The 23837-nt window shown below is 45.5% G+C and overlaps 1 protein-coding gene and 1 long non-coding RNA gene across 4 annotated transcripts in view; both read left to right on the top strand.

Annotated features, from left to right (window-relative positions):
- The first annotated feature begins 245 nt into the window (after nt 1–245).
- LOC135299975 (uncharacterized) lies at nt 246–5892 on the top strand. 2 transcript variants are annotated; one of them, XR_010361823.1, is made up of 3 exons: nt 246–505; nt 3840–3897; nt 5775–5892. It is a non-coding gene; the product is annotated as an uncharacterized LOC135299975 (long non-coding RNA). The 2 variants fall into 2 exon arrangements; XR_010361824.1 differs by having other exon boundaries at nt 246–525.
- A 3152-nt stretch (nt 5893–9044) lies between these two features.
- ELOVL6 (ELOVL fatty acid elongase 6) overlaps nt 9045–23837 on the top strand; it is a 79722-nt gene continuing 64929 nt past the window's right edge. Inside the window, exons 1-2 of one of the 2 annotated variants that reach the window (XM_064417211.1) lie at nt 9045–9165; nt 9323–9384. In XM_064417211.1, the coding sequence (XP_064273281.1) occupies nt 9371–9384 (14 nt within the window). In that variant the 5' untranslated portion in view covers nt 9045–9165; nt 9323–9370. Of the gene's footprint in view, nt 9385–23837 lie in introns of both variants that reach the window. The other variant, XM_064417210.1, reaches the window with a different exon arrangement.

The raw sequence follows: 23837 nt of genomic DNA, 5'->3' as shown, positions 1-23837 counted from the left end.
TCCCTCACCATTTCCATTGCCCTCCTCTGGACACTCTCTAACAGCTCAGTGTCTTTCTTATATTGTAGTGCCCAAAACTGCCCCCAGCACTCAAGGTGAAGACACCCCACTGCAGAGCAAAGTGGGACAATCCCCTCCCTTGCCCAGCTGTGCCTGATGTCCCCCAGGGCAGGGCTGGCCCTCCTGGCTGCCAGGGCTCAGTGACTCACATTCAGTGCCATGGACCAGGGCCCCCAGCTCCCTTTCTGCAGCGCTGCTCCAGCCTCTCATTCCCCAGTCTGTATGTACATCCCAAGTGCCAAATCTGGCGCTTTCCCTTGTTGAACTTCATATGGTGAAGTCACAATGCCCAGAAGAACTGGTCCTGCGGACCCCAGATGCACCCTAAGAGGAGCTGGGGCCCTTTTCTAAAAACACCCTGGTCTCTGCCACTTCCAAGAGAGGTGCAGCATCTGCTTTTAGCACCAGAGCATATCAGCACCTGGTCTGGGCAGGTTAAAGGAAGGTAGCATAGCCAGAATGTTGGTGGGTTTTTTGTTGGTTTTTTAGGGTGGTTGTTGTTGTTGTTGGTTGGTTGGTTTTGGTTTTGGTTTTTTCTCAATGTTATGTTTGATCTTATTTTGGTTATGTGTATCAGGCAGGCTTCCTAAGCTGGCAGCTGAGCTTTACCATTTCTTCCCACTAAACTCAGGTTCTAGATTCAGGAGTATTTTTGAGTCACCTGGTTAGAAATGTGCTTGCCTTGCAAGAAACAGAAAACCTACCAGCTGTAACCTGTAACTAGCTTTTCTGCCTAGTTCAACAGGGAGCCATGGACCTGAGGTGTAGTGGAGCATGGAGGGCCTTCCTCTCTCAGCTGGGACAGCTCTGCTTCCTTTCCTGTCTGTTAGCCTATTCAGCATTTCAAATGGACCAAGCAAAGGCATTCCTCCTTTTCAGCCAACGTGTGAGGAGAAAGTGATAAACATCCTTCAGGGAGTTACAAATCAGGAGATGTGCCTTCCTTGTGCAAAGGAGAGCTCAGGGACCACTTCTTCCTATGATGCCTCCCAGTGCTCATTTTAGCTGTGTTCTCCCCAGCCAGGGCTCTCCCTCTGCGGCATGATTGAAAGTACACTTGAGCTTTCTGTTCGTCTCTGCAGAGCACCATGGCAAGTGCAATTGTCATATTATACAACATGACAGCAATTAACACCTAGCTACAGCACTATGGCATCTAGGTCTTTCTTCACTGATGACCACAAATCACAGACAAGAATTTACACTATGAACAGTATGAATAGGGTACATTTCAATTATGTGGGCAACATATGTAACAGATATTCAATGTAATAATTATGCTTTGTATATAAGCACTTTCCTTCTAAGGCTCTCCCTACATTTAAAACTCAGTAATGAATTTAGCCTTCTGAATCAGCTGTGATGGGAGAGTTTTGCTCTTTAGAGAGAAAATGAAGCAGAGAGTTTTGCTCTTTAGAGACAAAATGAAGCACAGAAGTGACTTTTCAGAAGCATCTTGGAAACTCTGCCATTGACCCATTTAGGCTTAATGAATAAAACCCATAAAGTTCACAGGTTTGGCGTGCAACCATAAATTGTGGTTGCACATGCCTGCTTCTGGGGCCTGACTGAAACCCAACAAATATTCTGTTGATTCCTGTAATAAAGAATCAGCACTTTGACCTTCAGAGAGCATGCCATGACACAGGTTATAAGAAGCGAGTGATGAAATTTCCTGTCTTCAGGGTGTTGATTTGAACAGATGAGGGGTTCAGATAGGAAATACATTGATTTGCTGTCCTTCCTAAGGAAGCTAGTGAAGACCCCCATATGGAAAGGCAAAGAATCTTCCTCTGGTCAGTTCCTCATGCTGATCAGGGCTCATATCTGACCTATGTGTATTCAAACCTTCATCCAATAGTCATTTAAGCATGCTGGAAAATTATTTTCTCTTCTTTGGACTGTCCTGGATAAGGGAGAGTGAAATGAAAGGGAAAAGGGTCTTGGGATCAAAGACAGTGGTATATTTCTGTATCTTCCTATGTGAAGGCAATTCTTATCCCTAGAAGGATCTTTCCCAATATCTGTACTTTTGAAAATGCTGGAGAAAAAGCCCCACAGTTCCAGATTTTATCATCCTTTTTTCATATTCAAAATTACTTAAACTTACATAATAATGTCCTACCTTATGTCCATGTGACAACTTATATATGGCCCTCATACCAGAACTCTGAAACCCCTCATTTCCAATTGAGAGCCAAACTTTAAACAGAGCCCTCTTGCACACTGAGCACAAGTTAACTAAGCTGAGCAAACCTGAACCTATCCCTTTCTGATCAGAGTAGCCGGCCCAAGGCTAATTTATTTCAAGCACTCTGCTTCTCTGAGTGAGAAGTTGTGTCTGCTGTAAGCTTTCAATGCTGCAGGCTTATCCTTGGACAGCACCTGGCTGTAGCAATATGCATTTCCCAGTTTACAGATTGGTAGATAGATGACCACTGAAGCAGGAAAACAAGATTAAAACAAGCAGATAGCTGGAACTGAGGAACAACCTGTCTGCTCAGTAATGTATAAAACCCAGAGAGAGCTGACACCTCACACACTCTAGCACCCTTGCCATACGTAGCAGGTGGTCTTTCTTCCCTGCCCATCCCACAGCCCCTAGAGATGTTTCAAGAGTTGGCCACTACAACTTGCTGGCCCACTTGGCCTCTTTGAAAGAGTGCAAGGGAGCATCTCAGTTCCAGCTGTACCACCAAGCTCACCCTATCTATGGGCCAGACCTGACCTTTCAGGGAGCCAGCACAATTCATTGCACAAGCTATTTACCTTTCTTTTTTTTAGATGAATTACCCACCCACTGTAATGAGCAACATCAGCTGATGGAGGGGCCAAGGGAATGCCAGGGTCGCAGAAGCAGGGAGAATGCATGACCAACAGGAGAGCAAGGAGCAGAAACTCCCCTTCTGTGGCAACCAGAATTCCAACCTGGCCTTCCACCCAGGCCTTCCTGCCAGTGTGGCAATCGGTTGGAGTGCAGAGAGCAAGATGACATGTTATTTTGGAACACTCCCCAAATAACATTCATCCTCCAAACAGCTGTAATTCCTGTGGCTCTTGTGTTGGAATGCAAACAGCTTGAGGCACACAGGCATGGTTATGTGCTCAACTGCAGGTGATTGCATCCACGGGTAGGTAGGCTAGGGCATCCAGCACATTTCTGGGGCTGCTACAGAGGACATGAGATTTAGGGGAACAGCTCCTGGAGGCCAAGAAGAATACTGGAGGACATCTCAAATAGCAGTACCAGACACCTATCTCTCTGAAAATGAGTTGAGACTGAAGCAACTTATGTTAAGGGTCCTCAGCCATGATGTAACACAGCTCCAGCTACACTGAAAAAACTGCTGGGATATAGGATACTACAAGGCTTGAGTAGCAGGGGCAGAGCCTGCCCACAGACTTCCCCAAACCTCTGAAACAGTGACAGCAGATTTAACATACAGCTGGGTACAAAAACTTACCCTTGACCCCATTGACTTCCTACAAAAATATTTGTAGTTTTATTAGCATCATAATTTGTTCTCCTTTCTTCATGTATTCAATCCAATGCTATCATAGACCACTTTTTTATGCCAACAAAAAGTACTTATTAAGCCAAAAAATGCATGTGCAGAAGATGTTCAAAGATGTGTTTAAAAATTAAAAGAAGCCCTTTAAAAACAGCTTATCTGTGCAACTGTGCAACTGTTTCCATAAAGCATTTCTTTCTTGTACTTTGAAGTGCATGCATCTCTAAAATGCAAAGTAAAGTTCTTTTCTATAATATTTTTCCACAGATTCCAGATGGCACAGAACAAGTAACTTTGCTATTGAGAACTAAAGGTTTTAGAGGAGGTGACTATAAAGATTTCTTTATCTTTTGCCCCCCCTTCCTCATTGACTGTGGGGTTTAATCTGACTAATGATGTGAAAGAACAAGAGAAAAGCTCAGCAATCATTTCCCATTTTCAGTCTTCAAGAATCAGCCTAAGCATTATTTAAGGCACCATTACTTTTTTGATAATTCCCTAAAAGTGAATATGATCAAATATTTGTATGGTTAAATGTCTCATTATTACATGGAAGAGCAAGACCTTATTTGTCCTCTTTCTAATCAGTGAGCCTTTGTGCATACCTGTATGATCTCAGCAGCAGCAGGAAGATTACGCAGCATACCTATGACTTAGTCCTGTCCTTCATTTTGGTAATCTCTACATGGCACTTGTGTAGCACATTCACATTTGATCTAATAACAGCAGTAAGTAATCATAACCTTAACAGCTAAGCAATAATTAACAGGAATTAATCCTGTTCTTGCTGTGAAGGAGTCTAAGTGATAATTTTCATCTTAAAGTAGGCAGCAAGTGGGCACCATTTCCAAATCCTATTGCTGACTCCATTACCTCAGACAGCAAGTGTGCCACCACATCTAGTCCCTGCTGAGACCAGCAGGTCTTTCCAGAGCAAGATACAGCACAAAGCTCTGCAGCAGAATTGCAATCTGTTTGCACTGCAAGCTGAAACAGTTGGGATGGAGCCTGTAAGCCATTTGGCAATGCCACTGTTGCATTATCAGGGTTTTTTTACGGAAGGGAGTGAACTGATTTGTTCAGGAGTGATAGCAGTATCAGTTGCGTTGGCTCTGGAAGCAGTTAGACCTGCACAGAGCAGAAGCAGGTGAAAAGTCCAGGCCTGTTTCATGACACTTTCCTAATCACAGCTGGCAGGCAATCTCACTGCTAGAGGGTGAAATCATGAAGAAAAAAACCCAACCACAAGATTTTCAGGGTGCCCAGTATTTTGCTCTGCGGCCACTTTATCAAAGCACCTGTCAGCTTTTTGCTCACTTTCCAAGATCATGAAATATGCAGGAACAGGCTTTGAAGAAATCCTAACTATAAAAAAGCATGGGAAGTAAAGGTCGAAGTACACACATTTGTTGCTATGTTTACATATTTTCACTCTTTCCACAAAATACAGGCATATCTACTCAGACACTGGTAATAACAGCACTAGGCATCTGAAGCCATGTTTTCTGCTTCTATGTCTCTTGTACTGTAATGTAAAATTTAAATGGTCTGTAGAATGTGATTGCACAGACCCCATTACTTCAACCATATTTTCCATTTTAAACTTAATTAAATTAAAAAGTAATACATAGGCATGGCAAGAAAATATATGGATTAACATCAAATACCATAAGTCAGTTCCTATTCCAATCTCTGCCATAGATCTTTATCGTGACCTCAGCATGCAAACAGGTAGTTCAGCACAGGCATCCAGCTGCAAAATTATGTGTCCATATTTGAGCTTTTTCGCCTTTTGCTTCTGCATCTTGCCCCTTGCCTTACAAAACAGATTCTTTTTGTTGAGTTCTGAACAATGAAAGTCAATTTATTTTCTCTCCCATTTACTGATATCATCCTACACAAGGTTGTAGGGAAGGAAGGACACTGTTGGTGGTGTGCTTTCCCCAGCTTGTACGGATGCAGCACTCCACAGGTTTGCAGATAATGCAGAGAAAGACTCGTGTCTTTTGCCTATGAATGAATACCATCTGGGATATGCTGAGAACTGCTACTAGTGTGTGCAAAGATAGCAAATACAAATTTGGTGATTTATATGGAAATGGCTGTAAGGAGGGAGATCTTGCTGTTGGATTGTGCTTTATATACAAGATGTCATGTGATCTAAACCCACAGATATTTTCTACTTCTTGCCACAAACCACAGGCTAGAGCTTCAGCTCAAAGTGAAGAATGCTTCTGGTTCTTATGGCTGTGAAGGAAATACTGAGAGGGGCTGAGAAGTGAACCATGTGAAGACAAAGATAAAATTACTCCACTTTCAACAGTAAGCTTTTATTAAGCCAATCTAAACCATAGCCCTGACAACGAGGAGGGGCAGATCTGAGCTACCCACAAGGGCTGCACCCTGGAGCTGCTGCCCAGGCCCAGCATGCACTCTGCAACTTGCCCCTGCCCATCATCTTTTCTGTGGTAACTGTCATGAGCTGCACTAAAAATATTTTAGAAGAGCTCAGATCTAGGTGGCTTCAGAGCACACAGGTGACTTCTAAGCATGTGATCAAGCTGAAATCCCTGGGTTCTGCGGCATTACAGAAGGGAGTACATTGAGACATAGGCTTTTTTACAGGCCTTAAAGATGACACAATAATCCTGCTTTAAATATCCTTGTAACACTGTAATTCAGCTTAATGTTTACTATTAATTTATTATGTGCTAACCGTTCCTATGTACAACAGTTGGTTCATAGGGTTGCTTAGACTTTGCATGGAATCCATTCAAGCAGCTTCCCAGCAGCCCATGGCTGAGATCAGGAGAAATGCACTGGCACAAACAATTCGCAGGCCTGAATTGCCAGGTAGACTTGGGCTGGACATAAATGCCCTTTGTCCATTTTTGATTCATTGCTTGGCACCTGATGAAATCTTTCTCTATGTTAGAACCATTCATTATTGATACTAACTCCCACTACCTTATCCACGAGCATCACCAAACTGTTTCTAAATTATGGGGTATATAGAAGAACCCAGTTTTCCATGGCTTCCATTATTGCATGCAGCTTTCATTTCAGGTATGCCGAATCACACACAGAGAGATTAAATCTTTTGATGCATTAATTGATACAGCTGGAAATAAGCTCTTGAGCACACCAGCCTCCTTCAAGTCTTTGTGTGTTTTAGTAATCGATGTCACATTTAAATCACAGTGTCAACTCTCATTGCCACTTACTATACCTTATGTTGACTTGTCAGCAGTATAGCATCTCATTTCCCAGCAGCTGCTAAGAGTTTAGTTGAGACCTAGGTATACATCAGCAAGACAAACTATTCAAAATTACTTCTTACAGCAATAGAAGCCTAATGGTTTTTGCAATAAATTAACTCTATGACATGAAGGGAAAAGTATTTGCTTAGTAGCAGAAATGATAATGGTAAGGTGCCCAACCTGATCAGAGAGCTGTCTGTAAATCCTGAATGAAGTTGCTTGCATTATTCAACCAAAAGGTCTTGGGTAAACTGAAACTGCATAAACATATATCTGTATGTATCATTTACCTGCTACACCTTCTACACAGCCTTAGGAGACATGCTAAATAAAGGGAATAAAAAGTAATGCACAATAACTATCCACTTACTGAACGAAATGGGCACCCTATAAAAAACCACAACAATATAGGGGTATGCGCATGAACAAGCACAGAGGGACTAACATTGTACTCCCTGTCTCTTGAGACCACGTAATTCTCCCCACATCCTTTCTCCTGAGAGACATTTCCTACTTTCACTTCAAGTTTATGCTTTTATGTGAGAACTAATTAAATTGCTTCAAAAATGGTTACATGAATGTTATTTTCCTTTAAATAGACTATATTTTTTTGTTTACTGTTCTTGACTGTGATCAGTTTAATCAACGAGAAGCAGGTCTTACAAACTCCTCAAGGCTAAGACGGTTTTCATGCTCTTCCATTGTTCACACAGATTTTGCAAGTGACCCCAAGCTTGAGGATTAACTTGTAGATAGTAATGTGCTAGGGGAAATTTTCAGGTAGGGCAGGACAGGAAAGGAAGTAAGATTCACTGCAGATTGTTTAACCTATGCAGAAATCGTGAGAGCTACAGAAAACTTGGAAAAGTCCCCAGTGAGTTTTTGAGACTCACATGAATCTCAGTAGGGTTTTGTATTTCCAGACTGTTTATGTATTTCCTGAAACTGTTACAGTAAATTTTCAAGTCTTGCTGTGAATTACTCTCTACCTGATGTCTTGCACTCTGCAATGAAGGCTGAATGTCATTGGATGCTTTGCAAGTCTGGTTGGCAGCTGAGCTCACAGATAGACAGAAACTCTGCAGAGGTAATGGTCAACCTTATCTGAAGCCCCATGGCCATCCTAACCCTAAAGGAGCCCTTGACATAACATTTTATAACCTTCAGCTTCATCCTGTGCACTCCATCAGCTCTGACACCAACTTTAGGAAGCTGCCAGTGTAAGGGAGCAGGTCTTCAGACCTTTGGGCTAATGTGCTGAAAAACATGACTCTGAAGAGCATGGTAGTCCAGCTGCAAGCAGGATCATCAGATTGGTTAGCTGTTGATGTCTCAATACTTGAGGGCTCTCTTTTTTAATTTTTTCATTGCTTGGGTTTAATGATAGTAAAAACTTCAATGTCAATGAGAACTGAAGTCCAGGAAGGTCAAGAGCGTGCTGACCTTGCTGGACCTGCTGGCTTATGCTGGCTTCTTTGACCCTGTTTTCCTCCTGCCTTAAGACTTCTAGTTTAGTGGGGGCTGGGACCACTCTTTTAGCTCGGCTCGTACTGCAATGCACATCCAGGATGCTGCTGGAGTCGGAAGAGCTCAGCTGGAAACATCAGCAAGTGGCAGATGAGACGGGAAGGAAAATCAAGGCTACATAAACCCCGTGTGAACCAACTGCGAGAGTGGCTCAGCAGGTGATGGTTAGACTTAGGGTCTCTGCCCCATGCACACTGTAACATCCAAAAGCGTGTCTGTGTGCAGCAGGGAGCTCGGGGCAGCCTGGCTGCAGGACGGTGCCCCCGGCATGGGGACACCCAGCCGCAGCCCCTGTCCCCGCAGCAAGCTGGACCGGCTGGGCAGGGGGGCCGAGAGCCCACTCCCTCGGGATGGAGGCAATCGCAGCAGGTGCGCTGGGATCTAAATGCAATAAAGGACGAGTTCGGGGTGTGTAGGCTTCTTCTGGGGAAAGGTATGAGTCTGCCCTTCTGGCTAAATTCGAGCTTGTGTTTTTAGGTTCCCGGTTGGCCGGCAAGGGCACGCAGGGCGCTGCGGCATGGATTCAACACAGGGGTGGGGGCTTCCTATTTTTGTAGCTATTTTTGACAGCCTGCAGTGTGTGTAGGGGGGTTCCTTCCTGCCGGGAGCGCAGCCCCGGCGCGGTCGGCGGAGGAGCGCCAGGGCCGTGCGAGGGGCGGCGGGGGGCGGGTGTCCCGGGCGGCGGCGGCGGGCGGGCACTAAGACCGCGCCGCCCCCGGGCGCTGCGCGGCGGCCGCAGAAGAGGAGGAGACCGGCGGGCCCGGGAGGAAAGGCGCGGAGGGGAGCGGAGCTATGCTAAACCCGGGGTACCGCTGAGGCGGGGCGGGCCAGGCCAGAGGCGGGGGCTCTCCGGCGGCGGGCGCGCAGGGGCCCGGCTCCCGAGGCGGCGGCAGGCAGCATCTCGGCGCGGGGAGCGGCTCCGCAGCCACCGGGCCAATGAACATGTCAGTGTTGACTTTGCAGGAATACGAATTCGAGAAGCAGTTCAACGAGCATGCGGCCATCCAGTGGATGCAGGAAAACTGGTGAGTGCCGCCCCCGGGCCCCGCCGCCCGCCCGCATCGCGGAGGCGCTGAGCCCATCCGGGTGCGCGGGTCGCGCCCGGGCGGCGCGGCGCGGTGCGGCTCGGCTCGGCTCGGCTCGGCTCTGCGCCGCCGTGCGCGGGCACACGGGCGCTGCCGCCGGGGCTACCTGCGCGCCCGGGCGGGGTCCACGCCGCCGGGTTACACAAGGCCGGAGCATCCCGCCGCGGGCGCGGAGCGCTGCGGGGCCCGAGCCCCACCGCCGCCCCCTCCCGCCGCGCCCCGGCCCTCCGGCTGGCCCGGCGGCGCGGAGCGCACACGTGCCCCGGCTCTGCCCTCGGCCTCCCTTGCCTCCATCCTTGCCCGACCCTACCGCTCCCGGCGCTGCAGCCTCGTTCAAACAAGTTGCGCGTTTGCCCGCGCTCCCCGCGGAGCCCCTTTGCCTTCCCCCTCCCCTCCCCCAGCTGGTATTAAACTTCATTTGCAGCCATGCGGTTATTAACTTTCCCGGCGTGTGCGTGCGGCCGGGGAGCCGGGGCGAGCCGAGCCGCGGCGGGACCGGGGCTGCGCATGGACCCGTCGGGGCTCCCCGGGTCGCGGCGAGCCGGAGCCTGCCGGCCCCGCAAGGGAACACTGCCTGGCCCGCCGAAGGGGAGTGGCTGTGCCGGGAGGCTGCTCTCTGCCAGGCACTGCCCCGGGGGCATCCCTGGGCCTTGGCCGGTAGCAGGGAGACGAGGATGGAGAGAGCGCCCCTGTGCTCTTCCCCCCTCCGCGGGGCCCTCTGAGCTGTCCTCGGGCCGGGAGCCCTCTCTCGATGACACTTAACCACCTTGCCCCAGTCCTTGTCCTGGCTTTGTCCGCCTGCACGGGCCTTGTGTTCACAGCCCCACTCACCTGTGCCTTACTGGTGCAGTATCCCTGACCACCCTCTCCTAGTGCCCAATCTTGCCCTTTCTCCTGCTCCTCCTGTGGTCTCTCTCTCCAGCTAGCCCCCAGCTTTCACACTGCCTGCATGCCCTCCCATGGCAGGGCTGTGTGCCCTTTTGAGCTCCTGAGTGAGGACCTTCCCCATGCCACCCTTATGGGACAGTGGTAGTACGGGACTGCCTCTGGACCCAGGCTTTGGTGTCTACATTTGTAGGGCAGAATGGTCCAGGATCCTAGGTGGATCTCAGCCAGGGATGTACTAGAATCCTTTAGAGATTTGTCTGGAGAATTTTAAGGGCAATATAATTAAAATGACCATTTAAGTGCATGTATGTCTCCCTCTGTTCTGCAGGTAAGCTCATCACCTCTTGAAGGGTGCCTGGTGTCACTCATGTTTCAGGAGAAAGGAGACCGCATAGATATTCTTGGGCTGGGAGTATTGGATGCTTCCCATTCTGTCCATGTTCCAGAAGAAAATTGGCATCAGAATAGGACATGCTGGTGAAAGAGGATGGAGGGGGTGATAGATGAGTATATATAATAACCAAATAACCCAGGAGCAATAGTTTATTTAAAATAACATGCCTAGCAACTAGCACTCCTGCATCTTCTCCTTGACTCTCCTGTGCTTCATGATGTGACCTTGGGAACATTACATAACCTCTCCTAGGCCTCAGTTTCCCCAGCAAAGAAAGACCAGGGGAGCAGGGGATAATAATGCTGAAATGCCCTTCTGAGGTGCTTTAATGACTTAAGTAATGTTTGCCGAGTGCCTTGAAGATGTCAGGTACTACATAAATACCAAGCAGTGTTATTGAAATCTCTCTGGCAGTTTCATGTGCTGCAGAGGTTGTCAGCTGGGATTCCGAAACACCGGGCTCCCACTTTCCAGGTTCAGAGGAGGAGACTCTCAGGGTTACACTGCTGCTGTACAGCTAATGAGGAACAATCATACATGTCCACATGCTTTTCAGTCTAGTTTTGCCTTCTCTGAGGGAACTGATGAATTAATGTCTTTGATTCTTGTGAAAGTAAAGGAGAATGATTTTCCTGTGTCTTGGGAATATTTTTGGAAATTAAATAGAGCTGTGGCCTCTGAGATCTCTGTTGTGGCAGGCTTTTCTTTAAAATGCTGCTGAAGACTCTTCCAAGTTTCAGGTTAAATTGTGCATTTTTATCTTGAAGAAATGTTCTTGCTTAATGAAGCAGGTCCTGTTCAAGTGCTTGAGTTTTGCAGGGAGCTGAACTGGTAAAATATAGCAGCTTTTTTGCTTCTTATCAGGATGAGTCAATAGGTTTGTGTATGCAGACATCAATGGCAGAGTACATGGCTCCTGCACTTTGTAGGTGTAGCCTTAATGTACACATCCTTAGCATAAGAGCCATCCAAGATGAAGTTGTCAGGTGTGTAGGGATTTGCTCTTTGAGCAGGAAGACAGACTAGGGGGACTTGCTTGAGGAAAAAACTGGCAGGCTTTTATACTGTAATTGTTATTTAAATTAGGGTAAAATACTATTACAATGTATAACAAGAAGGTAAACAAATTCTATAGGTGTGGCATTTGCTATTTTACCTCATCTCAGAACTATGTCTTGTTACCTTACAGCATGCACACACACACAAAAAAAGGCTGTAGGGTGTTAGGGGGCATGAATTGGCTTTAAGGAGTTGACCCTGACTTTTGGATTTTGAAATGTCTGACTAGGTTGCATATGAAGATGTAGCCTAGTTGGATGGATGTGAATCCTTTTACATATCCTGAGTTCTGAGCTGGTTAAAGCACCATCATGCCCTTTTAATTAAAACTGTGTAAGCCTAAAACTGGAAAAGCTTGAACTGAAAGCCTAGGGGTAGTGGCATACACCCCTAGGTACTGGTATGGTTGGTCAGGAAGGATCATGGTGCAAGCTCTGGTTCTGTTCAGCCAAGGCTTGCCCCTCTTTGCCTTGGTCCTTTGAGCCTGCTCCAAGCTTCATCACTGCCTGGGGCAAGTGCATGTCCTCTGCCCTCACCGGTAGCTGGCACCCAGTCTTTTCTTTCCCATCCCAGGGCTTGTTTCCTTACTGCCATTTGCCCCTGAAAATCCCATCTGAGGGCATATTGGTCTAATGACAGTGAATGAGCTCTTCCTTGCTTCATTCCAGGTGTTCTTGCTTCATTATATGGAGGAAACATGCATGGCACTGAGACCTCTTTAAAGCTTGGGCATGGATTAGCAGTGCTGTAAAGACGGTGCTGTTTTTGAGGAGAAATGAATAGTCTGTTGCATGATACTTATGAGCAGATGGGTTTCATGCCTCCCTGAATGCCTGGCTTTATGTTTATGCACACGTTTATGGTACAGCCCCCAGACTACCTGGTTCTCATTCAGGTAGGCAGGTTGGAGACTGCAAAGATGGACATGCAGCCTCCTGGTCTCTGATGATAGGAGCTGCCAATTATTTGCCTTCCCTAAATTAACAGTGGCAGGATTTCAGGAGGTTAAAGAATAGCAGGTCCATTTACTCTCATGAAACTCCTTATACTTTATGTTGTGGGAAAGCTGTTGTTGATACATGTTTAAGTATAGTGCTGTGGAGTAGCTTTGAATATAAAATACAGTATCACTTTAAGATATTGTCATATTGTGCTCAAACCATGGGAGATGTGATTTCAGTATGTTCAGGATTAAATGTTTATTAAAATAATTGCTTCAAATGATTTCTCAAATCAAGTTCTCTCAGCAACTCCTCCCAAACTTCTTCAAAGAGGGAAGTGATATGAAGTAAATAGTCTGCAAAGGATTTTTTTCCTTTAAGCTGCTGCATGAGAATTAATGCAACTCTAATCCTTCATTTCTTATAGGTAAGTATATTAATATTTGTGGAGAAAATTCACAAATGCTCTGTCAGACATGCAGCAAAACTGTTGTAGCACTGAGCTCCCGATTCCCAGCTGCAGCCTGTGAGGCAGCAAAAAGCTGGCTGGTGCTCAGGAAAGGCAAAGTGACAGACATGCCTGGATGGAGTAGTGACCGCTGGCGTCCTCCTCCATCGTGCTGCAGAACACCGGGTTCAGGCAGCAGCACGAAGTGACAGTCGTTCCTGTTATAATTGTCTGGCCAATAATAATTATCTTCAGATGTCTGCTGACGAGGGGCTCGCCAATGGGGAGGCAGGAGGCCTGTGCTGACTGCACTGAGATTATCTGGGAGCGCTGACGTCACACCAGGGCTTGCCTAAAATCACAGAAACTTTTCCTGTGCTGCTCCGCCAGCTGCTGCAGCGCTCCGGACATCCCTGCCCCAGCCTGATGTCCTCCTGCCAGCTGCTGCCCTGGGCAAGCTCTCCTCAGTCCTCTCCCTCTCCTTCCTCTCCTGTTTTGCTTCCTAAAAAGCCAAGGTTTAACCCTTGGCAGCCGGCAGCATGCTCGCAGGTAGTACTGGGGAGCAGGATGAAAGTGAAACTGGTTATTCCCTAAACATGCTGTTGGGCTGTGCTGCAGAAACTGGCTGGTTTTGTTATCATTACCTGAAGTAATGATTCAGTAGAGAGAAGGATTGCTGGAAATTTTTTGGTATCTGACTACTCAATTCTGAAATCAACTTAGTGGACCTTGGATGAGGATAACTGTTTATGTATTTGAAAGAAAACATCTATGCAGGAAGTTATTTTTTAGCCTTTTGTTACCAAAACTTTTATGTGACAGGCAGAAAATGGAGCCAGTGCTGTGAGAAATTTGTCCTTTGGTGTGATTTTCTTTCAAGTCACAACTACAGATAAATGTGGAAGGGCAGAGGGTCAGCTAATTTGGATTTGTAAATGCACTTGCCTTTTAATAATTCACACAAGCACCATCATCCTAGACAGGTTTGTTTCCTAAATGCAGAACAAGCTCTCCTCATCCACTTAAGCTGCTCTTACCTCATGCAGAAATCAAGAGTGAGAGGCTGTGAGCGTATCTCTCCAGGCATATGTGCGTAGCAGCCAAAAACTGATGTAAATTACTTCCCCCCCCCAAGTTCTTGCTAGATGCCAAGTGAAGGATGTAGAGAGGGATGCTGCAGTCACCCTGTACTTTCCTCTGTGCTGCAGCAAGGACTCACAGGGAAGGTGTGAATTCGTTCTTTGCAACGGAGAGATTGTTTTACTTGAGCAGAATTCAGTTGGCCCAAAATTTAGCCTACCTCCTCCACATGTCATTCTTCAGACAGGATTTTTTCTGCTCTCTTGTGCAAACTGGCCATAAAGCTGACAGAGCTACCAGTGCATGCCAGAGGTTAGAGGATCTCATTTCTTTGCCTTTCTTTCATCCTGCAGGCCTTTCTGAGCCAAAGACTGATGTTTTGGAGTGTCACAGGGTTTTGGCTCTTTGAAAATAAAAGGACATACTCTATGTGGAGTAACAGTAGTTATTCCTTTCAGAGTTCAGGTGTTTTCTGTCTGTGTGGGTTTGGGGAAGAAAGAATTTTAAAATATGGTAGACACCAAAATGTTATCCTGAAGATAAAAACATCAGTGTCTTGATTCAGCCTGCCACTGAAACAGAGGCATTGGCCTTTTGTTTACTCTGTTCCTAGAGTATGAACGTATCTGTCATCATATTGCTTCCATGATTTTAAACCTCCTGAGAGTGGTGACTTCTACTTCGTGAAACACCACATACTTCTGGGAATAATAAACTTAGAGGAGTGGAGCCAGGAGTAGTTTAGGAGCTTGCCATCATCTTCAGAAGTGAATATGGCATTCAGGAGCGTGGACGTTCCAAAACACTTTTTGGAAAGCTTTGTTAAGAATTTAAGTGCTTTTTTTTTAATGGAAAAGAGCAAAGATTAAAACATTATTTTTAACTGTAAATTAGTTTGAAATATAAACTAAATTTTTCACTGGCTTAGACTATACCAACATGTGAGATGTTTGCGTAACCACATTACCTGCGTAGTGCTACCCGGTAAATTTTTTCTTACCAACAGTTTTGTCAGCCCACTTGAGCCTTGTCCTGGGTTGGAGTGGTAGGGTTTTGTCTTCTGCTGTGCTGTCCCATCACCAAAGTGTCCCAAACTGCTGCTACTACAAGCTGTGCTGTTCCTGTGTGCATCCCAGCATCACATCTCCTGGGGCTTCCTGAATTCGCTGGGGAAGGCTGGCACAGCCCCATGGGGAGCTCTGCAGACACAGCCAGGTTAACATTTTGCAAGCTGTCAACAGAGCTGAAAACAGCAAGGCTGTGGCTGCACCCGGGCTAATAGAAGGAGAAAGTTGTATCAGTTTGTGTGCAAGGTTTGCAAATATTATGATTGCTTTCAGAGCCAAAGTGGCAGTGGTACCTGATACTGCCCTTCACGGTGTGCCTTGTACTGTGTGCTCTGTTGCAAACCATCAGTTGCAAGACTTGTTGACTTTTGTGAGGACACAAACTTTTTTTGGTGTGAATTTTATTTACATACTGGGAGCAAGTGGAAGGACTCCAAAAGCAACATGACCTCAGTTTGCCTGGAGAAGGGACCCAGGTTCCACAGAGAATGATGGGCAGAGCTTGCATCTGCTGAGCAGTCCTTGAGCTCCTGTGGGAAGAGCTGGTATTCAGACTGGGGAAGAAGAGGGGGAGATGCAAGTCAGTGGTTTACCTCATGCCAGGGGAGTTGGGACCTTGCAGAGCACAGGCAGTGGTTTATGTGGTGCATGGTCTGCAGGGAATGATATCTCTGAGTATATGGAGAGCCTGACTTCAAACTGAAGGCAGCCATAGCTACTTTTCAGAAGGTGGGCATCAGTCAGGTGCCTGAGTCCTGTCATTTCAATGGAAATCAAGGACCTGTGTCATCTCTGAAAATTTCTTTTTGTGCCTTAGTTCCTCTGCTGTGAAATAGGGAACAATTCCTTTCTGGACATATTCAAAGTTGGTTTTCTGCCATGTCGCAAAGGTGATCCTAAGGTGGTAAGATCTGTATATAACTACAATAAAGCAGTACAGAAAACATAATGGTCTTACACCATTGCTGTGCACTTTTACACTTGTACTAGCAGCAAAGAATACTTTATTCTTGCCAAGGATGTGGGGCAAAGTTTGTCTCCTTGATTGTGGTAACTGAGTACTGAGAAGAGATGCTGTAATATTAGAGGCAAGACAGTTTATCATAGTATTAAACTGCAAAAGTCCAGACTATTTTTAATTGCAAATTTATGAAAGGAACTGTCCTTCAAATAGTCCAATAAAACTTCAGACTTTTCAACATCTGATGATAACTTTAAAATAGAATTTTTAAAATTTGTCAGTAATTAATTTCAGTATGTGAAGTCTGCAAACTGAGTAAAAAATTAATTGGACGCCATCCAGGTTGTGAGCTCGTCAGATTGAGTGTGTTGATTTTGATATCTGATGGCCTCAGTTAGCCCTGGACAGAAAACTTGAGGTCAGTCAAGAGTGTTATTGAGGCCAAATGTCTGCTCTATATGTCTTGAGCCATAAGTAATATAAATACACCTGGAAAGAGCAATCCCAGGGAGTGCCAATTAATGTTTTAAGGGGAAGAAACAATGGGCCAAGTTAATTTTTGAAAAAAGAGGACTCTTATCTTTTGACTAATAAAATTTCCTGGGTTTCAGTTCTTTTTTTTTTAAAGTTATTTAGAGCCATTAAGAGCTACTTAAGATAGCAGTAAAATCCCCTAAGTGTAAACAAAAGTGGGTGCCAAAGTTATTGCACTGTGCCATTCAGTTTATGAACAAATGTTAACAAAGTCTGTCTTTTTCCTTATGTAATTTTCTTTTTAGCTATAATTGGGAATTTACCCTCTAGGTCCCCTGATGTGATTCTTCTGAATGCAGGTCCTCTGTAAACACAATTGGGAATTTTGTTGTTGCCAACATACATCATCTCCAGGCAGCTGAAAGCCGTGGCTTTTCTTCCTTTTTGTTCTTCCTGTTATTGTTGGCTGTCCAACTCCTTTCCCATGTCTTTGCAGGTCACATGCGAAAGAAACGTTAGTTATTAGCAGGAAATTATGTAGAGTTATGTAGAGACACCTTACATTTCAATTCCTTCTTGTTTCCTCACTTACCTTGGCTTGACAGCCAAGCGGAAAACTCCAAGCTGTTTTGTCCACCACATGGATGTCTGGATGCTCTTGTCTACCTCGACTTTCACAAAGGCTTTTGCTCTGCTGGCACATTAGCTCTGGGGCTGCTGGCTGCCCTGGACCTGTTGCACCTCAGCCCCGGTCCTGGCTGTGGACAAGGATCCATCCTGTTCCATGTGTGCATGGCATCTTCCATGGTCATGAGCATCCAGCCCAAACCCAACCAAACCCGTGGGTGAGTTCACTGCCTTTCCGAGGTAAAAGCAGAAGCTGTGAGGGTGTGCTAAGTGGAACTCCTGCTGAGGGTGTGCAGCATTCATTTCAGACTCATGATGAAACAGGTTGTTTAGCAGGTAGAAGTATTTCAGGATGCATAATGTTGTCTTTACATTATTTTGTGAGGCCATTTCCCCATTATAGGCTTTCATAAAATACTGCTGTTGGCACTGTCTGAAACAAGATACTGCCTAATTCAACCTTTGATCTGACCTGACTGCTCTTGTGTGCTTAAATATCCTATTTTGATCACATGTCTGATAAAGAAAATACTATTTTTGGTCACATAACAACTGTCTGGAAGTGACATTGCCTCTTGAAATGGCAGTGTACACAGATGATCAGATTATTTTGTTATGCCATTATTTGTTGTTTTAGAACTCTGTAAATACTGCGGAGTTAAATAATTTTTTTAAAAATCTTGCTTGGGAGTCTCATGCTAGGCAAGATTCCTTCTGTGCAAGGCAGTACCCATAGATGCAAGGAAAAACTCTTGTCTTGCCCCTAACTTTGGGTTTAGTTTAAGACTAGTACCCCAAGCAGACAAAACTCACTATTTTTTAGAAATTTAGGTAAATTATTACTTAGACTGTGACAGCCAGGTCTGTGCCACCATCTCTGTGACCCAGTGGGGAGTTTTGCTTCTGTTGCACTGGGGAGAGAATGGCTCCAAACAGCCTAAGACCATGAAGAAAAGTAATGTTATAGCACTGAAAGGAATCCTCAGTGTCCTTGTTCACTAACTTCTAATATCAGGATTGAAATGCAAATTTCAGTTTTAAGAAATTCACATAAGCTTTCCAGCATTTTCCAAGAGCTCCTCTCCTACATCAGTGCTTAGATCATGGACAAATTTCAAAATTTTTTTTGAAAGATAGGATCAACACCAGCTATTCCTATTGTAACTCTTGGAGCCCAACTGTCTCAAGGCCGTTGTTGCCAGGATGCTCACTCTTGTTAGGAAATAAAGGAAGACATTTTACTGAAAGAAAGATTCTGAAAACCAGTCCCCTGATGTTTGTGATAGGGTGAGAGGTGCTCCTTGTGTAATGGTGACCCTGCATCAAGATGGTAGTTACAGTGGATGTGCTTCCCAGATCCTTCCACACATGATGTCTTTTGATCCTGCTTGTGATGTTTGCTCAGGATGTGTTGTTCAATGTCCGAGATTCTGGTATTTGATGATTACAGACAGTTTATATTACTGTTCACTCAGTCGGGTCCTAGGAGCACCTTGCAGGCACTGGTGATGGCATTTGTCTGACCACAGATGCCTGCTATGTGAGGTGTCTGAGTCATCAGGAAGTGGGCAGCTGAGAGAAATAAGTTTTATTGTAAAACCGCTCCCTCTCTTACCAAATGTAGAGACTCAGGGAGCAAACTAGACCGAAGTTATTTATCCTGATCCTTCTTCTCCCCCATAATGCATTTTTTTCTTTTTTGAGATACTGATTTGGTTTTTACTTTCTCCCACCCTTTCCCATTCCTCTTTCATTTTCTGTATATCTTTTTCCCTTTTAGGAGCAGTTAAGTTAGCAGTACAGGTGGTTGGGGAAGCCCTGGATGTTTCTGCAGAACACCCTGCACGGTGGGAAACACCTGGCACATATTTTGGTGTTGGGCTGGTGGAGCTGGGCAGCACAGGCCTGACCTTGAGCTGTCTCTGGCTGAATGTAAAAAGCACCGCATCAGGGTAGTCCCACTGCCATCTTCTGATAAAATCACTTGGTTTCTGGAATAAGGCAGTAATAACCATGGAAGAGTGCTTGCTTGTACCTTTCCACAGCCCCATCATATACTGGTATAAAAGGGCCCTCTCTTTTAAAAGCCACTTCCCAGTCACTAAGTGGAAAAATACTGAAGTCAGTCCATGGTAAAACAGCAGTTGGCTTCATTGTATAAGATTTAGTTCCTAAGTTTATGTGTGTTGGCTAAATGTAATGTAGCATCTGGTATGTAAAACAATTATGACAATTCACATCTTTTGAAATGGTCATTACTGTAAATGGAATAATTTGAAAAGATTTTAGGAGAAAATGAAGAGAAAAGAAGTTGTGCCTACATTTAGAAAAAAATACACCAGACTGATAATATGGGCAATCCAGAGATTAGAGAGAAATCGTAACTTGAAGAACTACCACAGCTTTTTATTGTGGGGTGAATAAGCAGAGCTCCTTCCTCTGCTTTCTGTAGTGGCATGCCATTGATGGAGAGGAAAATTGGATGAGGGTAACAAAACAGGATCTGTTGCATTGATCGTGTATCAGCATTAAAGCTGGGAATGCAGATATTGACCTCAGGCTTTCCAAGTGTTCTTGGCTTAGCAGTTCTTGTGACTTCAGATCTGGGGGTGCCATATGGATTCTGGTGCCTCTGGGGTAGGCATGCTAGGTATATAAGATACTGAGGGTGGTCCTTTGCTGTGCCTCAATGAACCGTTGCAAGTACTGTGGGCAGTTTTCATTGCTTCCAATAAAATGGCATATAGGATTGAGGGACCTTTCTGACAGACCACAGGTGTCTTGCCCATGCTTTTATGATTGTGGTCCAGCATTTTGTCTTTACAGGCTGTGTCCTGATGACCATAGTTACTATTTATTGCTGGCAGAGTTAGACTCCATTCCATTAAACTAGATAGTGTTGTATCTGTTTACAGGGGATATGAATTTGGCTTCAGACATCTTTAACGTACTTTCCTGGTTTAAATTTTCAAGAATGAGTCTTTACTTGATGGAGTTTCAGGTAGTTCTTGTGTTGTAGAATAGCTGTACATCTTGAAAGAGGGACACTTGTGTTCACTGTATTATTATGAACAGTTACGGTATTTTAAGATTCCTTTTTCCCTTTGCTAAGATCAAGACAGAATCCTACAGTCGCATTCCTGATGTGTTAGGTGCTTTAATGACTGAAAGTTCTATAATGTAGCATTTCTAAGAACAGGAAGGATGCCTTGGAAGCTGTGGATCCACAAAGCCACAAGGGCTTCTCTGAGAGCTGCCTGAAGTCATTGGAGCTGGAAGTCTTCCCAAATGAAAATGACCATTTCCACTGCCTTTCAGCAGAGGTCTCTCATCTTAGCTCCCAAGTCCTGTGTGACATTAAAAGAATGCAAGACTTTGGTTCTCAAAACTTTGGAGAGTCTCCCATTGCGTGTACAGACGTAAACTTGGTACCATCATGCATTTTTCCTGGCTGCTGGATCAAATGCTCCCTCTTGGATGTCAACCAGTCTGTGAGGCAGCAGGGACTGCCTCACAGTCAGCCAGGTTGCACAATGGGATGATATCAGGGTGGGATGCCTTGGGTTTGCTGGCAGTGGAGCAGTTTCCCAGGGCTGAACTTTGGCCCCATGCTGCACACGTGGAAGCAGTGCCACAGCTGGGTAAACTGAGCTGCCTTTCATGACTCCTCCTGGGACTGTGATCTCCTGTGGCAGAGTGGAAGGGACCAGCAGAGGCAGTAAGCTACCACACTGCTCCAGCTGCCTTGCCTGGAGGCTGCCTGTGTAGCTGTCCTGAAAGCAGTTCTGGAAGAAGCACGGCATGGAGGTGATGTGTCCTAGGTAGTACCCATGGTGGCATCTATGCTCAGGTGCTTGTGTGCCCAAATGCAGTTGTACCCATGCAGTCTGAGCTGTTTCCTTATGGCTGCGTGAGTGGGGATAAACACTGTTTAAGTTGTGAACTGAACAAACACCCCTCTCTAACTGGATCCCATGGTCTGCTGTGATAATGCCCTGTGGTGTGGCTCCTAGACTATCCTGCTTGACCTGCTTCATTCAAAGAGTGGGTAAGGCACCCATCCGGAGAGCTAGAGACTGTCAAGGACCTTCATTATTAAAATTGGGGCCTGGGATTCATCCAAGTCAGTGGGAGACATATCTGTGATGGGAATGGGAAGAGGATGTAAATTTTTTTGGATGAGTAATGAGATGTCTCTACCATTACCTGTAGCTTTGGAGCAGACAGAAATCTGAGAGCTGCTGAAGTTTGACTGAGCCACCGTCCCACAGGCTTCCTGGAGAAATAACGACGAAGAGTTTTAAATGCAGGATCTGGCTGTGGAATAAATGATTAAATATGGGAGATCACTAGAAAGTATGAAACTAAACTGGAAAGAGCTTGTTTCCCAGAGACAGGCTTAGAGGCAGTTTTCTCTGTGCAAGTGCTCCTCCTCCAGCATAAAACTACCCAGTGTTGAACGAGTTAATATGAGCAATGGCTCAGGCTGCCTTCTGCTGTGCTCTGGGGTAGTGGCTGTACACTGCAGAAAGCCTTACAGAACAGAAAGGGGAAATACGTCATTTTAAGTCAGGCTGTGTTGACTCATAGGAGACATTCTGAAGGTTATGGATATATGTTAAGCAGGTATTAAATAGCTCTTGCTTTATAAATATCATTTACAAAAGCAAGTATCCTTCAGGCACCAGAGTATATAAGCATGTGAGCTAATTAGAGCCTGCATTTTCAAAGTGGCAGAACAACAGGATTTAGATCAGAAAAACTGCAAATAAGTTTGCTGATGACGTGAAATCCAGTGACTTCTGTAAAACTTCCTGGCTTTGTGCCTTGCTTTTTCTTCCCCCTCACTGCTTTCTGTAGCTGTGTCCCTTGGACTCTGTGCAGTGGGTTGTGATGTGTGTGGCCCCAGAGAGGAGTGGTGCATCCCATTCCCCGTGGCTGTTGCGCAGGTTCAGCGCAGATGGGGACATGTCACAGCAGTACTCTGAGGCACTCAGTCACTTCTTTTGCAGAAAAAGCAGGCTGGCAGGAGGAAGAGCCAAACCACAGGCTAAACAGGCTTGGTGGAGCATTTCATGGCCTGCAAAGTGACCAGGCCAATCCTGGAAACCTGCAGCCTTTATCGTGACACCTGACACAGCAGCACAGCCAGCCTCCTCTGCTTTACCAGATTTCCATGCTCACATCTCTGTCTTTCTAAACATGGCACAGATTTTTTCCTTTCTCAGGCTTAAGGAGGGGGGGAGGGTGGGGGCAGTGGAAAAAATCTATATTAAAACCTTCCCAAAACCAGTATGAAAATTTAGAGGTCCCCCTGCAAAAGGATGGGGGCCCTCACAGCAGGATGCTCTTCCAGATTATCAGGGCTGTGACTTTGCAGCGTGAGCAGCCTGGTGGTGCATTCAGAAATGCTTGCCTGACTAACATATTGCTTACATTTGCTGACTCACTCTTGCACTGCCTTTTCTTTCTTGTTCCCTGGATGTGTTGATTTTTATCTCTGTTACTAGGGCTGTGTCCCAGACACCGTATAATCATCGTGTTTATGTTTGGCTCCTGTGTCGGTGGGAGGTATTTACATTTGGATACAAACGTTAATATCATTCACCCACAAGAGAATAACAGCAATGAAATATGGGGTCTGAAGACCCCTGGGATGGAAAGGAGTGCAGGGACACTCTGCTCTTCAGCAGGGCCATCCCCAGCATCACTGCCTGGCATTTCACACTACCATCTGCAGTCTTGCTGTCTCTTAAGCCCTGCTCACCCAGACTGTTTCGGACAATGAATTTAAATTCAGAATCACAGAATATTCTGAGCTGGAGTGGACCCACAAGAGTCATCAAGTCCAACCTGAAGAAGAGACTAACACAAGCAGCCTGTGTCTGAAAGCACTTTCTAAGTGGGAGCCACACAGGCATGGCTAAGAGCCTTGGCAGAGCTTCTGGGTCCCCACTGTCCTGCTTTTCTAGGACAGGTATGAGTGATCAGAGGCCCTGCTCTGGTTGTAGGTTGCTCCTGGAAGGGCTTCATCTGGCTGCTCTTCAGCAGCTGTGCTGCAGCAGCCCTGCCTCCTCACATCCCAGCGTGCTTTCTTCCCACTTTGATCTCTCCCAGAGCCATTTAGTGTCCGTGTCTCTTGCCACTTCAAAGAATGCCTGTTTCTGATATGCAATGTCCATACACTTCTGGAGATACAGCTCATTTCTGACATGTCTTTTCAAATACCAGTGATCCTAAGAGATGGTCATAAAATATTTGAGGGTCCAGGTTAGTATGCAAGGACATTATGTCTTCAAGTTCTTTCCCTTTAAATCCCAGGCTCCTAAACTTTTTGTATGAGTAGCATAGATGATTGCAACTATCTTGCCTTCTCAATGGCTTCTAAACAAGCCACCATTTATTTTTCTTGTCCAGCTTGTTTAGGTCTAGTTTTGAAGCCCATCTCATAAAG

Source organism: Passer domesticus, chromosome 4 (genome assembly GCF_036417665.1).
Source record: "Passer domesticus isolate bPasDom1 chromosome 4, bPasDom1.hap1, whole genome shotgun sequence".
NCBI lineage: Eukaryota > Metazoa > Chordata > Aves > Passeriformes > Passeridae > Passer > Passer domesticus.
Note: the sequence above shows the minus strand (reverse complement) of the source record. Positions and strands in the feature narration are given on the sequence as shown.